This window comes from Schistocerca gregaria, chromosome 4 (assembly GCF_023897955.1).
Source record: "Schistocerca gregaria isolate iqSchGreg1 chromosome 4, iqSchGreg1.2, whole genome shotgun sequence".
NCBI classification, from domain to species: Eukaryota; Metazoa; Arthropoda; class Insecta; order Orthoptera; family Acrididae; genus Schistocerca; species Schistocerca gregaria.
The window spans coordinates 400,882,329-400,897,612 of record NC_064923.1 but is presented as its reverse complement, the minus strand read 5'-3'; the positions used below and the strand labels follow the sequence as shown (position 1 = coordinate 400,897,612).

Genomic DNA, 15,284 nt, shown 5'->3' with positions numbered 1-15,284 from the left:
ACCTCCCTTCCTATGTGAAACAAGATGCTGAACTGACACTGTTTGCTGATGATACAAGCATAATTATTAATCCAGTAAAAGAAAGTCCGATAGAAAATTATACAAATAAGGTCTTTGGATAAGTTATTAATGGGCTTCTGTGAATGGGCTTGCTATGAACTTTGAAAAAACACAGTACATTCAATTTTCTGCTGCAAAAAGTATAATTCCTTCAATAAACATAACACATCAAAAGAGGTTATTAGCCAGGGTAGAGAATACTAAGTTTTTGGGTGTACATATACATGAGAATATTAATTGGAAAATTCATATTTTGGATCTCCTAAAGCGATTAGGTTCAGCAACTTTTGCATTCAGAATGATTGCCAATTTTGAGGATGTAGAAATTAGTACGCTAACATATTTTGCGTATTTCCACTCTCTGATGTCATAGGGAATAATATTCTGGGGAAACTCAACACATAGGCAAAAGGTATTCACCACTCAAAAGAAAGTAATTCGAATAATGTGTGGGGTTCATAGTCGCACATCTTTTAGGCATCTGTTTACAACGTTACGAATTCTTACAACTGCTTCACAGTACATTTACTCAAAAATGAAATTTTTTCTCAACAGCATGGAGCAGTTTAAAATCAACAGTGACACTCACGATTACAATACCAGAAAAAAGGAAGACCTATACTATCCTTTACTTAACCTATCTTTGGCACAGAAAGGGTTAAAATATGCTGCTATAAAAGTTTCTGATAAATTACCAGATTAAATAAAATGTCTGACCGACAGCAGTAATAGTTTCAAAAACAAATTGAAATCATACCTCCTTGACAACTCCTTCTATACCATAGATGAATTCTTGAATATGAGTAAATAAATCTGGAGATATAATATATGCATTTTGTGCCAATTAAAGGAATGGGATAGATAATAGAAATACTTAGGTATACACTATAATGTAAAACAAAAACTTGTTTCCTGTGCGCATTTCTTATGCATTTGACACGCCCCACATCATATTGGTTTTTCCGTGCTACTGATCAATGGAACACATTACTAGCTAACTGAAATTGTGAGTACTGCAGAATGTAAAGTACCAGTGGGCATGCCCCAGATGGAAACACATGTATTTTGCTAAACTTGTCAACAAGAATGAATTATTGGTTTTTTGAATGTGGAAATGATAAAGTTGGTATGATTTATAAGAATGAGATCAAATAAAATGATATTTATAGCAACAAACAATTCTTCAACAAATATTTTGTCACAAGGGACTAAGAAATCAAAATTTTCAGCTGCAAGAAAGTACTCCTAGACAAGACTGAGCCATTGATAACAACAATGAGATAATCAAGAGAAGTAAAAAGTTTTTCTTTTGTAATCTTACGCCTCTCGAAACTTTTGAAAATAATGAAGATACTAAGACAATAACTTTAATGGTGATGTGTGGAAGGGTAAGATTACAGGGTGCATGGTTCAGGTCGGGTAAGAAGTTCTGGGGATTAAGGTGTAAATTCTTGTGAAGGGCCTGAGGTTTTCAGGGGGAACTGCTTGTCAGTCTGAATCATAGGGATGGAATCTTGATTGCAGAAAATGTATGTAGAGGTCTCAGACAGCTGGTGCAGACCTTCAGTAACATACCCCTGTCAGTCAAGTGCCACAGTGGTAGATCCTTTGCCTGCTGGGAGGATAACCATTGGGTCACAAGCTTTTAGGAAACGTAGAGCCTGGAGTTCTGCAGAGGACGCGTTAACGTCACGTTGTAGGGACCTGAGTAATGGTTGTGAGCAATGCTACATGTGAGGAATTCTTGGAAGGCTTGTAAGGGATGATTTTGAGATTGTGGTGGTGGATAAAGCTGGGATCATGGTTGGAACTGCTCAAGGCAGGGTTCTATGTCAGGTTTGCTGTTGGAAAGATCTTGAGATTGGGTTGCAAAGTGACATTTCCAGTTGACATTATATGTAAGTGAAAGTAGGTCCTTGTCCATAAGTTACACGTTGTGTGTGTGTGTGTGTGTGTGTGTGTGTGTGTGTGTGTGTTTGTGTGTGTGTTTGTGTGTTTTCTCCTGCAGCTGCTGCCTGGTGAGTAAATCTATCCAATTATCTATCCAGTTACCTTATATTGTGAAAAATTGGTTATTTCGAGTTTATTAATAGCTTACTATATATTTAACCTTGGTTTTTAAAAAAAGACCACAGCAACATAGGGCTTTCAACCTCTGTTACCAATTTGGTATTATTCCTATAATGAATATAGTTGAGGAATGTAGAGAAAATTGTCGAATATGTACCACAGGAGTTCCACAGATTCAGTGAAATACTTTTCCAATAGTCCAGAATCAAGATGAACAATGACACTGCAAATGATGATTTTTTTCTCTTTTTTCCTTTCTTTTTAGAACTCTGTACCTTGATGAGTAGAAATGGAGTCCTCACTGGATTACTCTATTGTCTGTCTGTCTGTCTGTCTGTTTATTGTTAAGAACACTTTCTCTGGAATGGGTACATGTATCAAGTTGAAATTTATGTCATATACTAAAGTCTATGGTCCCTCAGCAGTGTAAAAAACGTAAGCTTCTAAGTCATTGCAATAAAAATATACAGCCATTAAAGTCACTTATCTTCATACTCAAAAACTCACTCATCAAAATCCATATGGTACCTCCCGTAGATTCAAGAAATTCAGCAAGAAGCAATGTTTCACCGTAAAAGCAGAGGAAAGAAATAGAAAAATTGTTAAATTGTAGTTGTATCACATATGAAATATCATTTTGCCATTACAGCTCACAGTGCATTAATCAATTGTCAAAAACACAATAGAAAAATATTACTGCATGCAAACATAAAATGTAAGTTGCAGTCACGTCTTAGTTAATAGACTCTTGATTCCCAGGATGGATGGACGAAGCAAGTTTGTATGAAACCCTCAGTACACAAGTCCTACTCACACTTGGCAACTTTTTTTTTATCACATGTAAGCATTGTGTATTATTTGTTACTACAGCAAAATTTCACTGTGTGTTTATAATTACATTCCATAATTATAACCTTGTCTCATGCCCAAACACTATTTGTTTGCTGCAGAAACAACATAAGCTCTCTTCAGAAGTTTTTATGTTTTGAAAATGCAACTGAAACCAAATTTATAAGGTGATTAGATCAACTTGTTTTAATGTAACAGATATGTATGTAAAATATTAATATAGAATTTTTTCTAAATTTGGAAAAGATGCACGGTTTTTTTCTCTCCCAAAATTTTTAGGATTTTTGTAACTATCAAATCAATTGTAAAGAAATTTGGGCCAAACTGGTAATGTCGCAAACAGTTACTCAATTTTCAGGACGACGGATTAAAAATCAAATTGCAATAATTTTTTTTAAAAGTTACAACAACAAATTCTTTAATACTCGATTTCCCAACCTTAAACATTTCATTTCATGTTTTCAAACAAACTCTGCAGTTATTATTTGCAACAGGAACAAGATAGCATAACTTACCAGCCCTGGGTGAATGTAAACCCAACAAATGGCAAATGAAGGGCAGAAAAAACAGCATTTGATGTAGGAGGTACAGCATCAGAAGTTCGAATGTCAGTGTCATCAACATCAAAATTTGAGGTATCAGTTGGACTGCTGACCTCTGGAATGTAAGGCGCACGACTGTCTCGTATTGTTTCCCAGTCGAGGCCCTCAAACCATGGATGGTTCTGAAAGGAAGATGTAGCTCAACTTTTCTTTCCTATATAATTCTAAAATGTAATAAATACAAAAATTTTGAAAATTGTGCTTATGAATAAATAAATCTATGAAACAGTTTAATGTTTACCTTGAAGTCTTCAATTCCATGTTGACCTAACCTAAATTCTGAACTACAAATAAGTCTTTTCATCAGATCTTTGGCTTCTTCAGAGACTTCCAGACCCATATCTGTTGGGAAGTCAAAGCAGTTCTGTAAGGAAGCATAACATTTTAGCCCTCAATAAATGTGAACAGGTCTGTATGACTCATAACAACTGCAGAAAATGTAAGAACACAAAAACATAAAATTAAACTCAAGGTGGAAAGTGGTATAGAAATATCACCAGACACAGCAAAAAGAAGACAAAGATTACAACAATAAACACTTCTGTTAATAAAGTAATGCCAAACACACTTAATCAAAACAGAGTATAATACTTAAAAATTTGAGTTTGTGATTCACACGGTGCAGTAGTGTGTGTAACAGGACACTGAAGAATAGAAAACAAGCACTGTATGTATCATTTCATCTCTGACATGATCCATGGATCTAGAGAGAGCAATAAACTGTAGGGGAAGACCAAGACGGGTATATCTAGCAGATAACAAAGGCCACTGGATGTAAGTGCAACAGCGAGATGAAGAGAGTACTGCAGGTACGAAAATTGTGGTGGACCACATCAAATCAGTCCCAAACTGACGGGGTTTAAAAAAAAAAAAAAGAGAGAGAGAGAGAGAGAGAGAGAGAGAGAGAGAGAGAGAGAGAGAGAGAGAGAAGAAATGATTATACAACTTTTTTTTTCAAAATTGGTTATTGCACAATAAAATAACAGAAATGAAAGAAAAGAAGAAAAACAAAAATAGCAAAAAGAGTGTGGATAAACATCAGGTATGACCCAGAAACATTCAAATATTACCAATTGAAGCAATGACACAACTATACAGAAAACAGTCTCTCGAACCAGTCACATTAATGTGACCACCCATCGAAAACCTAAATAACCACCTCCTGCCACACGTATCGCTGTGAGACGTGCAATAAGTGTGTCAGTGAAGTTCTGGCAGGTACTTACAGAGACATGGAGCCATGCCAACTCCAATGCCTTGGCCACCTGCATCAGTTTTCTTGCTTGCGGATCAAAGGCACAAACAGCCCAATCAAAGTGGTCCCACAGATTCTTGACTGGGTTTAAATCTGAGGAGACTGGTGGCCAGGAGACTACTGTAAACCCACCCTAGTGTTCTTTGAACCACATGTGTACACCGAAAACTGTGTGACATCTTGCACTGTTCTCCTGGTACATGCCATAATGTTCCGGAAAAACAAACTGCATGTAGGGGTGGACATAAGTCTCCAAATATAGAAGCATATCTGTACTGATCCATTGTGCCTCCCAGAATCATGAAATCACATAGGGAATGCCCTCTAGCCTGGATACTTTCGCCCATTCTCATACGATGTCTGCTTTCAGGCACTTCACTCTGTACATGGCAACAGTTCTCCCCATGAACCATGGACCTTGCCGTTGGTGGGGAGGCTTGCGTGCCTCAGCGATACAGAAAGCTGTACCGCAGGTACAACCACAACGGAGGGGTAGCTGTTGAGAGGCCACACAAACGTGTGGTTCCTGAAGAGGGGCAGCAGCCTTTTCAGTAGTTGCAAGAGCAACAGTCTGGATTATTGACTGATCTGGCCTTGTAACAATAACCAAAACGGCCTTGCTGTGCTGGTACTGCAAACGGCTGAAAGCAAGGGGAAACTACGGCCGTAATTTTTCCCGAGGGCATGCAGCTTTACTGTATGATTAAATAATGATGGCATCCTCTTGGGTAAAATACTCCGGAGGTAAAATAGTACCCCATTCGGATCTCCGGGCGGGGACTACTCAGGAGGATGTCGTTATCAGGAGAAAGAAAACTGGCATTCTACGGATTGGAGCGTGGAATGTCAGATCCCTTAATAGGGCAGGTAGGTTAGAAAATTTAAAAAGGGAAATGGATAGGTTAAAGTTAGATATAGTGGGAATTAGTGAAGTTCGGTGGCAGGAGGAACAAGACTTCTGGTCAGATGGCTACAGGGTTATAAACACAAAATCAAATAGGGGTAATGTAGGAGTAGGTTTAATAACGAATAGGAAAATAGGAATGCGGGTAAGGTACTACAAACAGCATAGTGAACACATTATTGTGGCCAAGATAGATACGAAGCCCACACCTACTACTGCAGTACAAGTTTATATGCCAACTAGCTCTGCAGATGACGAAGAAATTGAAGAAATGTATGATGAAATAAAAGAAATTATTCAGACAGTGAAGGGAGATGAAAATTTAATAGTCATGGGTGATTGGAATTCGAGTGTAGGAAAAGGGAGAGAAGGAAATGTAGTAGGTGGATATGGATTGGGGATAAGAAATGAAAGAGGAAGCCGCCTGGTAGAATTTTGCACAGAGCACAACTTAATCATAGCTAACACTTGGTTTAAGAATCATGAAAGAAGGTTGTATACATGGAAGAACCCTGGAGATACTAAAAGGTATCAGATAGATTATATAATGGTACGACAGAGATTTAGGAACCAGGTTTTAAATTGTAAGACATTTCCAGGGGCAGATGTGGACTCTGACCACAATCTATTGGTTATGACCTGTAGATTAAAACTGAAGAAACTGCAAAAATGTGGGAAATTAAGGAGATGGGACCTGGATAAACTGACTAAACCAGAGGTTGTACAGAGTTTCAGGGAGAGTATAAGGGAACAATTGATAGGAATGGGGGAAAGAAATACAGTAGAAGAAGAATGGGTAGCTTTGAGGGATGAAGTAGTGAAGGCAGCAGAGGATAAAGTAGGTAAAAAGATGAGGGCTAGTAGAAATCCTTGGTTAACATAAAATATATTGAATTTAATTGATGAAAGGAGAAAATATAAAAATGCAGTAAATGAAGCAGGCAAAAAGGAATACAAACGGCTCAAAAATGAGATCGACAGGAAGTGCAAAATGGCTAAACAGGGATGGCTAGAGGACAAATGTAAGGATGTAGAGGTTTATATCACTAGGGGTAAGATATATACTGCCTACATGAAAATTAAAGAGACCTTTGGAGAAAAGAGAACCACTTGTATGAACAACAAGAGCATAGATGGAAACCAAGTTCTAAGCAAAGAAGGGAAAGCAGAAACGTGGAAGGAGTATACAGAGGGTCTATACAAGGGAGATGTACTTGAGGACAATATTATGGAAATGGAAGAGGATGTAGATGAAGATGAAATGGGAGATACGATACTGCGTGAAGAGTTTGACAGAGCACTGAAAGACCTGAGTCGAAACAAGGCCCCCGGTGTAAACAACATTCCATTAGAACTACTTACAGCATTGGGAGAGCCAGTCCTGACAAAACTATACCATCTGGTGAGCAAGATGTATGAAACAGGCGAAATACCCTCAGACTTCAAGAAGAATATAATAATTCCAATCCCAAAGAAAGCAGGTGTTGACAGATGTGAAAATTACCGATCAATCAATTTAATAAGCCCTAGCTGCAAAATACTAACACCAATTCTTTACAGACGAATGGAAAAACTAGTAGAAGCCGACCTCAGGGAAGATCAGTTTGGATTCCGTAGAAATACTGGAACACATGAGGCAATACTGACCTTACGACTTATCTTAGAAGAAAGATTAAGGAAAGGCAAACCTACGTTTCCAGCATTTGTAGACTTAGAGAAAGCTTTTGACAATGTTGACTGGAATACTCTCTTTCAAATTCTGAAGGTGGCAGGGGTAAAATACAGGGAGCGAAAGGCTATTTACAATTTGTACAGAAACCAGATGGCAGTTATAAGGGAAGTAGTGGTTGGGAAAGGAGTAAGACAGGGTTGTAGCCTCTCCCCAATGTTATTCAATCTGTATATTGAGCAAGCAGTAAAAGAAACAAAAGAAAAATTCGGAGTAGGTATTAAAATCCATGGAGAAGAAATAAAAACTTTGAGGTTCTCCGATGACATTGTAATTCTGTCAGAGACAGCAAAGGACTTGGAAGAGCAGTTGAACGGAATGGACAGTGTCATGAAAGGAGGATATAAGACGAACATCAACAAAAGCAAAACGAGGATAATGGAATGTAGTCGAATTAAGTCAGGTGATGCTGAGGGAATTAGATTAGGAAATGAGATATTTAAAGTAGTAAAGGAGTTTTGCTATTTGGGGAGCAAAATAACTGATGGTGGTCGAAGTAGAGAGGATATAATATGCAGACTGGCAATGGCAAGGAAAGCGTTTCTGAAGAAGAGAAATTTGTTAACATCGAGTATAGATTTAAGTGTCAGGAAGTCTTTTCTGAAAGTATTTGTATGGAGTGTAGCCATGTATGGAAGTGAAACATGGACGATAAATAGTTTGGACAAGAAGAGAATAGAAGCTTTCGAAATGTGGTGCTACAGAAGAATGCTAAAGATTTGATGGGTAGATCACAAACTAATGAGGAAGTATTGAATAGGATTGGGGAGAAGAGAAATTTGTGGCATAACTTGACCAGAAGAAGGGATCGGTTGGTAGGACATGTTCTGAGGCATCAAGGGATCACCAATTTAGTATTGGAGGGCAGCGTGGAGTGTAAAAATGTAGATGGAGACCTAGAGATGAATACACTAAGCAGATTCAGAAGGATTTTGGTTGCAGTAGATACTGGGAGATGATGAAGCTTGCACAGGATAGAGTAGCATGGAGAGCTGCATCAAACCAGTCTCAGGACTGAAGACGACAACAACAACAACATGGCAACAGTCATCTGTTCAAAGCAGCATAAAATGTGATTCATCTGAAAAGGCCACTTGTTGCCACTCATTAGACATCCAGTTTTGGCACTGATGTGCAAATTCTAGGCTTTGTTGCCACGATGAACAACAGTCAGCATGGATGCACAAACCAGGCACCTGCTGCGGTGGCCCGTACGCAGCAACATTCGCCAAATGGTTCTTGGGGAAACATGGTTGTTAGTCCCTTGGTTCAAACTTTTATCTCTGTTTGCCAGTACACATCTCCACAGTGGTCGTTCACCGCTGACATGGTGCACCATAGTTGTCTCGGCTTCAGTTTTAAATAGCATCATTTTGTCATTCACAGTATACTTAATCACAGCAGTATGCAAACTGTTTACAAACTTAGCCATTTTGTAAATGTCCCAACCCTTGGCCTGAAAGCCGATGATCATGCCTTTTGGATGTCAGATAAATCACTCCATTTCTGCATTATGACAACTGCACTGTTTTCTGCGTTTCTCCAGTGCTAGTGCTGCCGCTTGACATCTGTGAGTGGTTACTGCATGTTGACGTCAAACATAGGCAGTGGTCACATAAGTGTGACTGGACAGTGTATAACTGCCACTGTTCTCTGTCTGATAGTTCTCAAGTACGCGAATAGACTTTTGTTATAAAAAAATTATTCATGAGCCTTTTTAGAAAATTCCTTCAGTCAGCTTCTAAGTACTCTCCACTAGATGTGATGAACTTGTCAAGTCTCTTTTCCTACAGTTTGAAGCATGTTTGTAACTCGTCAATTTGGTATCATGCAGTAGACTTTGCGAACCTGTTTTTACCACCTCCACATCATCGTAATGCTTCTCTTTTAGCATTTTTTTTTATTCGCGGGAGTAGGAAAAAGTGGAATCACGCTACATCTGTTGGATAGGGAGGATGGAGAATGGCAGACCATTCCTGAGATTTCAAATAATGGGTGACTTATAAGGCCGTGTGTGCAGGGGTGTTGGCTTGATGAATGAACCAGTCACCTGATCACCAGAGTTCCGGAACAGTAGTCCGAGGGAGCAAAGTCTGGAGAATAGGGGAGGGGGGTAGGGGTGGGGGAATGTGAAATGAGTTGGAATCCTATTTTCATTAATTTTGTGAGCACAACTGCTGAGGTGTGTGCTGGTACATTGTCGTGATGGAAAAGGACTTTTTTGTGGTCCAATCGCAGGTGTGTTTCTTGCAGCTCGGCTTTTCAAACAGTCCAATAATGATGAATAATATGCACCTGTAACAGTCTTTCCATTTTCCAGATAAGTCGAACAGGATTATCCCTTGCGAATCCAAAAACATAGTCACCATAACCATTCTGGCTGAAGGAATGGTTTTCACCTTTTTCGGTGCAGATTCTCCCTTGGTAACTCATTGTTTAGATTGATGTTTGGTCTCAGGTGTACAGTAATGTATCCACGTTTCATCGACAGTGACGGAACGATGCTTAAAGTCCTGTGGATTCTTCCTGAACAGCTGCAAACCATCCTTGTAACACTTCACACGATTCCAATTTTGGTCAAGCGTGAGTAATCGCGGAACCCATCTTGCAGATAAGCTTTCTCATATCCAAATGTTTATGCAAAATATTATGTACCCGTTCATTTGAGATGCCCACAGCATCTTCCATCCTCATGGATTTTATCAAGGTTTCTGGAGTCGTAACCTCCACAGGGCCTCCAGAACGTTCAGCAGCACTTGTGCCCATATGACCACTCCGAAAATTTTGAAACCACTTATAAACTGTTCTAATTGAAGGTGCAGAGTCACCGTAATGTTTATCAAGCTTCTCTTTAGTCTCCTGAGGCACTTTGCCTTTCATAAAGTAATGTTTAATCACCACACGAAATTCTTTTTTACCCATTTTTTAAAATCACTCGACTTTCTTGATTCACACGAATGCCAAACACAAAGAAATAAACCAATATTCCTGAAACTTGGTGTGTGTTCTTTCCAAAGATGCTACTAACTAAACATGACCTTGATATGTGCTGGTGGTGCCATCACTCGGACTTTGCAGGGACTTTTCAAATGCCCCTCGTACTCACAACGTACAATTCCACGAATATCAAAAATACAATGGTCATCATCTTCACATTCAACTTCACTTGGCTTTTTTAAGTCCACCACTGGCTTGATGCTTGCTTGGTTTCTGGGTCGTACCCATAACATCAACTATCTTCACCTGTAACAATGGACCACTTTCACTCTGCAGTGGACTTTGCACTGATAATTCCTGGTTTCATAGCCTGCCCCTTGTTCTAAAGCATGGCTATGTGTGGGAAGGAAGGCTGAGGAGTTATAAATTGCTTCCAGTCACTGAGGCAGTTGGTTTTAGGTGACCATCACCTGGTGTACATTTAATTCTTTTTATTTGTGGTGTATCCATCTACTCTGGTTGAGTATTTTCCTCATGGACACTAACCGGCCACAGCAACATTCACCTGATTTGTGAACAGTGTTCAGGGCCCTGGTGCTCCCAAATGGACTCTCCCCCATTCTTTGGATTACAAGGAGAGGTTACTGATTGGGCATCGAAGTGTGTGAGTCCAGTTTTGTCAGAGGGCTATGATCGAGAGAGCACATGATGACCGCACATAAGTTTAGGTATTGCGTTAGCTTTTTGACAGGAGTGGTTGTCCATATACTGAGAATGCTTAGGATATCTTTAAAAAGAGGAAGGCGCGGGGAGACACCTCAATTCAAAATCTAAAGCAACAGCTCAGGGCGCTAAGCTCGCCAGGTACATACACATGAAAGAGCCATGGATGATCAAGGGGCAGGAGAGAGTTGATTCCTCAATTACAACCAAAAACAAGAGTCTCTATGCCAAATCTGTTAGTCATCATCATCATCTTCTTCAATGTTCCTCTATTTAAGGGCCAATCGTGGCAGTTATGCCTGATTTTAGCTCATATTTAATAAGGTTTTATGTAAAGAGATTCTAATATTAAGAATTCTGTGCTCCAAACAGTGGAACTTCAATTTTACGTTCTCCAATTTTATGTTTTTTGTTATTCTACACTATAAATTTGTAGCCCCTGTGAAAAACCCATAAGATCAATGCTAAAAATTCCCCAATTTTACATTTCTTCCTAGTAAAGTTTACCTCGATTCTAAGTTCTTACTTGACATCTCGCTTGACGTCATCCCATTTTCTTCCTATTGACATATGATGTGACTGAACGAGTTGTAAGTGGCACAAAAGACAGACGGTTTGCACCATAGTCGGTGATAAAGTTAAGGTAATATTTTAAGCCATTGTGGAGAGGGAGACATGAGAAAAGAAGTGCTTATGTAATCCATGATCAGTGCTGCTATCACAACTTCCAGCGTTTAGCTTCATTGTGCAATTATGATTCAACTACTGTTAGGTTGCAATGATAATGGAAAAACAAGACAGTTGACGCGAAGTGTTCCGGATGAAGCCAACACGTGGCAAAGGGGCCCAGCCACCACCTTTTCTTGCGCCACTTATAACTCAATCTTATCTTTTTGCATGTATTTCTGATGTTCTGTATTCAGCAACAATATCAATTGTCAACCCTTTAAATTCAGACATTGAGTCTCAAAGAATATGCTTGGCCATTATCAAGGAGATGAAGCCCATTTCTGGCTGGTGAACTCTTATTGGCTGGCAGCTTGTTAAGCCACCCAATAGCCAGCGCAGCCACCACACCACACTAACACACATGAAATGAGCTCATCTTCTGGATGTGTGGAGAGGAGGAGTGGGCCTTCAACAACAGGAGTGCAGGTAGGGGTGAGAGCATTTTGTAAAGTGCTGAGAACATACTTTTCGTGCACATGGTGTGCTATGATGGAGTTATCACATGGAAAAAGAACAATGGTTTTGTGATAGCACATTTGAAAGAATTTCGTGTCCAAATCTGACAATACAATTGCAACAACTACATACACTACTCATGTATATAATTTGCACCACACACTGTAGATCGTAAAGACTGGCAGCACTGTTAGGGGGTATGAAGTGAAACTGTAGCACCTAAACTTCCTTTCCAATTTACATTTCACACACTGTACATAAAATCACTGAGCTGATTTCTAATAAGCTTGTAACAGCAATTGGGGAAGTAAACTCATTTTTTTATGTCACTGTTTCTCTCATCAAGCCTAAAATAACACTTTAACGGTGGTGAGCATATGAAGTGCAGCTCGTAAGAAAAGCATTAAACAATAACAGCAATGGTGATGAAGTTTGTCACTAAGCAAATGTCCACATTTATGCTTATGGTTTAGCCACTTAGCTGTTGTGACGTTTTTGATTTAATTAACACGTTCATAAGTTTGTTTTTTTTTTTTTTTTTTTTTCTTTTATGAGCAAAAAGGATGATCTCTCAAAAATGTGTGTTTTGAACATATAATTTTTGGCCATAGCATGTTGGAAAATAGCTGGATTTCCTTGTACCCAGATATCAATTTCAATTGTTTGATAAGATTTTACTTGCTGTTACATATCTATGATTCGTTAAGAACTAATGAAATTCATTACCACAAATTATTGTATAAACATTGTATTGTACATTTAATTTCCTTCATTTAGGCAGATTTTGTACAAAGTATTGGCGAAGATCGACATTTTTAGTCGTATATGCCAATTACATGTGTGTGCGCTTGCATTTTGGAGGGTTTTAACATTTTCCTCAGTTTTGTGTTTTTTACATCTGGACAGCATGAAAATGTAAAATATGGGTGTCACTGTATATACAAAGTAATTAAACTTATCATGTTACCATGTTATTAATGTTAAAGTATAATAATAAGAAATCCAGGCACAATCATTTGAGTGAAAAAATTCTTACCTTATGATTCATTATCTTCCCATACGTCTCCACAAGTGATTCTGCATAAAATGGGGTCTCACCATACAACATTTCATACATACAAACACCAAGCGACCACCAATCACATTCAGGACCATACCTTCCCTGTCCATCTTCCATAGCCTGGAATGACATCATCAAATTTTGAATTATCACTAATTTCTTACATCCTTTCAATGGACAACATTTATAACCCAATGCAATTATCACACTTCAATACATTCAACACAAAAATCTAGTCAGCAGACCCCATATTACATCTTCCAGTAAAAAAGTAACAGTCTGAAATTCTATTGTCATACTTCAGTGAAAGATTTTACTGAAAAACTGAGAATATTCTGGTCCTATGTAAAATCACTGAGCCGGTGACCCTTCAACCAGTTTGGTGTGACAACGGCAGACAGCAAAAAGAAATCCAAAGTTTTAAATTTCGCATTTAAGAAATCAATCATTCAGGGGGTTCATACAGGCAGATAACAGTTTGGTGGTCGCACAGACTTCCATGTGGAGGAGATAGTAATAGGCATCACTGGCATAGACAAAAGCTGAAAACAAGTAAGTCCAAAGGTCCGGATGGAATCCCAGTTCAGGTTTACAAAGAGCACTCTACAGCAATGGCCCCTTACTTAGGTTACATTTTCCGTGAATGTCTCACCAACACATGGCCCCAAGCAACTGTAAGAAAAGTGCAAGTGACTCTTGTATATAAACTAAACTTTGCCCGAACAGGCCATGGAGGCCCAATGGTACCGACCGGCCACCATATCATCCTCAGCCCACAGGCATAACTGGATGCGGATATGGAGGGGCATGTGGTCAGCACAACACTCTCTCAGCTGTATGTCAGTTTCCGAGACCAGAGCCGCAACTTCTCAATCAAGCAGCTCCTCAGTTTGCCTCACAAGGGCTGAGTGCACCCCACTTGCCAGCAGTGCTCGGCAAAGTGGATGGTCACCCATCCAAGTGCTAGCCCAGCCGGACAGCACTTAGCATCTGTGATCTAACAGAAACCGGTGTTGCCACTACAGCTGTGACTCCTGTATATAAGAAGCGTAAAAGAACAGACCCGCAAAATTACAGACCGGTGTCCTTAACATTGATTTGCTGCAAAATTCTTGAACATGTTCTGAGTCCAAATATAATAAATTTCCTTGAGACATAAAAGCTTCTGTCCATGAATCAGCAAGGATTATAGAAACACAGCGCTTGCAAAACTCAGTTTGCCATTTCCTCCTGATATCTTGTGAACCACAGCTGAAGGGGAACAGGCAATTTCGACAGTCACAGATTTCCATTAAGTGTTGCCCAGGGTGCCCCACAGCAGACTGTTAACAAGGATTCGAGCATATAAAATAAATTGCCAGATGTAAGAGAGTTTTGAAGACCTCTTAAGTAACAGAAACCAATATGTTGTCCTCAATGACGAGTGTTCATCAGATACAAGAGTAATGGCAAGAGTGCTCCCTAAGAGACAGGACCTCTCTTGTTCTCTATGTACATACAAGGGACACTCAATAAGTAATGCAACACTTTTTCATTTTCCCCCCCTTAAAGCAGGATGGTTTTATTCAGGGTTCTAATACACCATATTATTCCTCATTTTTTTGGCTACATAACCCTAGTTTTCAACATAATCTCTATTCCATGCAACAGCCCTATGCCACCTTGTTGGAAGAGCCTATGTGGCTACGTGGTATCACTATACTGGTCAACACTGCAACCAACATCTTACTGCATCAATAACCAAGTACTGCTTCCCACGCATACTTCATTGGGCCAAACTGACAGAAGTTTGAAGATGATCTAAATGATTAATGGAAAATCTCATATAAAAATGTGAAACAAATACTAACAAAGAGATAGAGGGGCTGGCCAGTACTTACCTCAGCTCAGTACAGCCGATAGATACACAA

General features: G+C 39.2%; 1 protein-coding gene across 2 annotated transcripts in view; it reads right to left on the bottom strand.

The window, feature by feature from the left end:
• Positions 1 to 15,284, bottom strand: part of LOC126365897 (serine/threonine-protein kinase Genghis Khan) — a 323,790-nt gene that overhangs the window by 184,663 nt on the left and 123,843 nt on the right. For both annotated transcript variants that reach the window (XM_050008618.1, XM_050008619.1), the window contains exons 6-8: positions 13,351 to 13,494; positions 3,823 to 3,945; positions 3,495 to 3,703 (exon numbers count right to left, since the gene is read on the bottom strand). In XM_050008618.1, the coding sequence (XP_049864575.1) occupies positions 3,495 to 3,703; positions 3,823 to 3,945; positions 13,351 to 13,494 (476 nt within the window). The remainder of the gene's footprint in view (positions 1 to 3,494; positions 3,704 to 3,822; positions 3,946 to 13,350; positions 13,495 to 15,284) is intronic.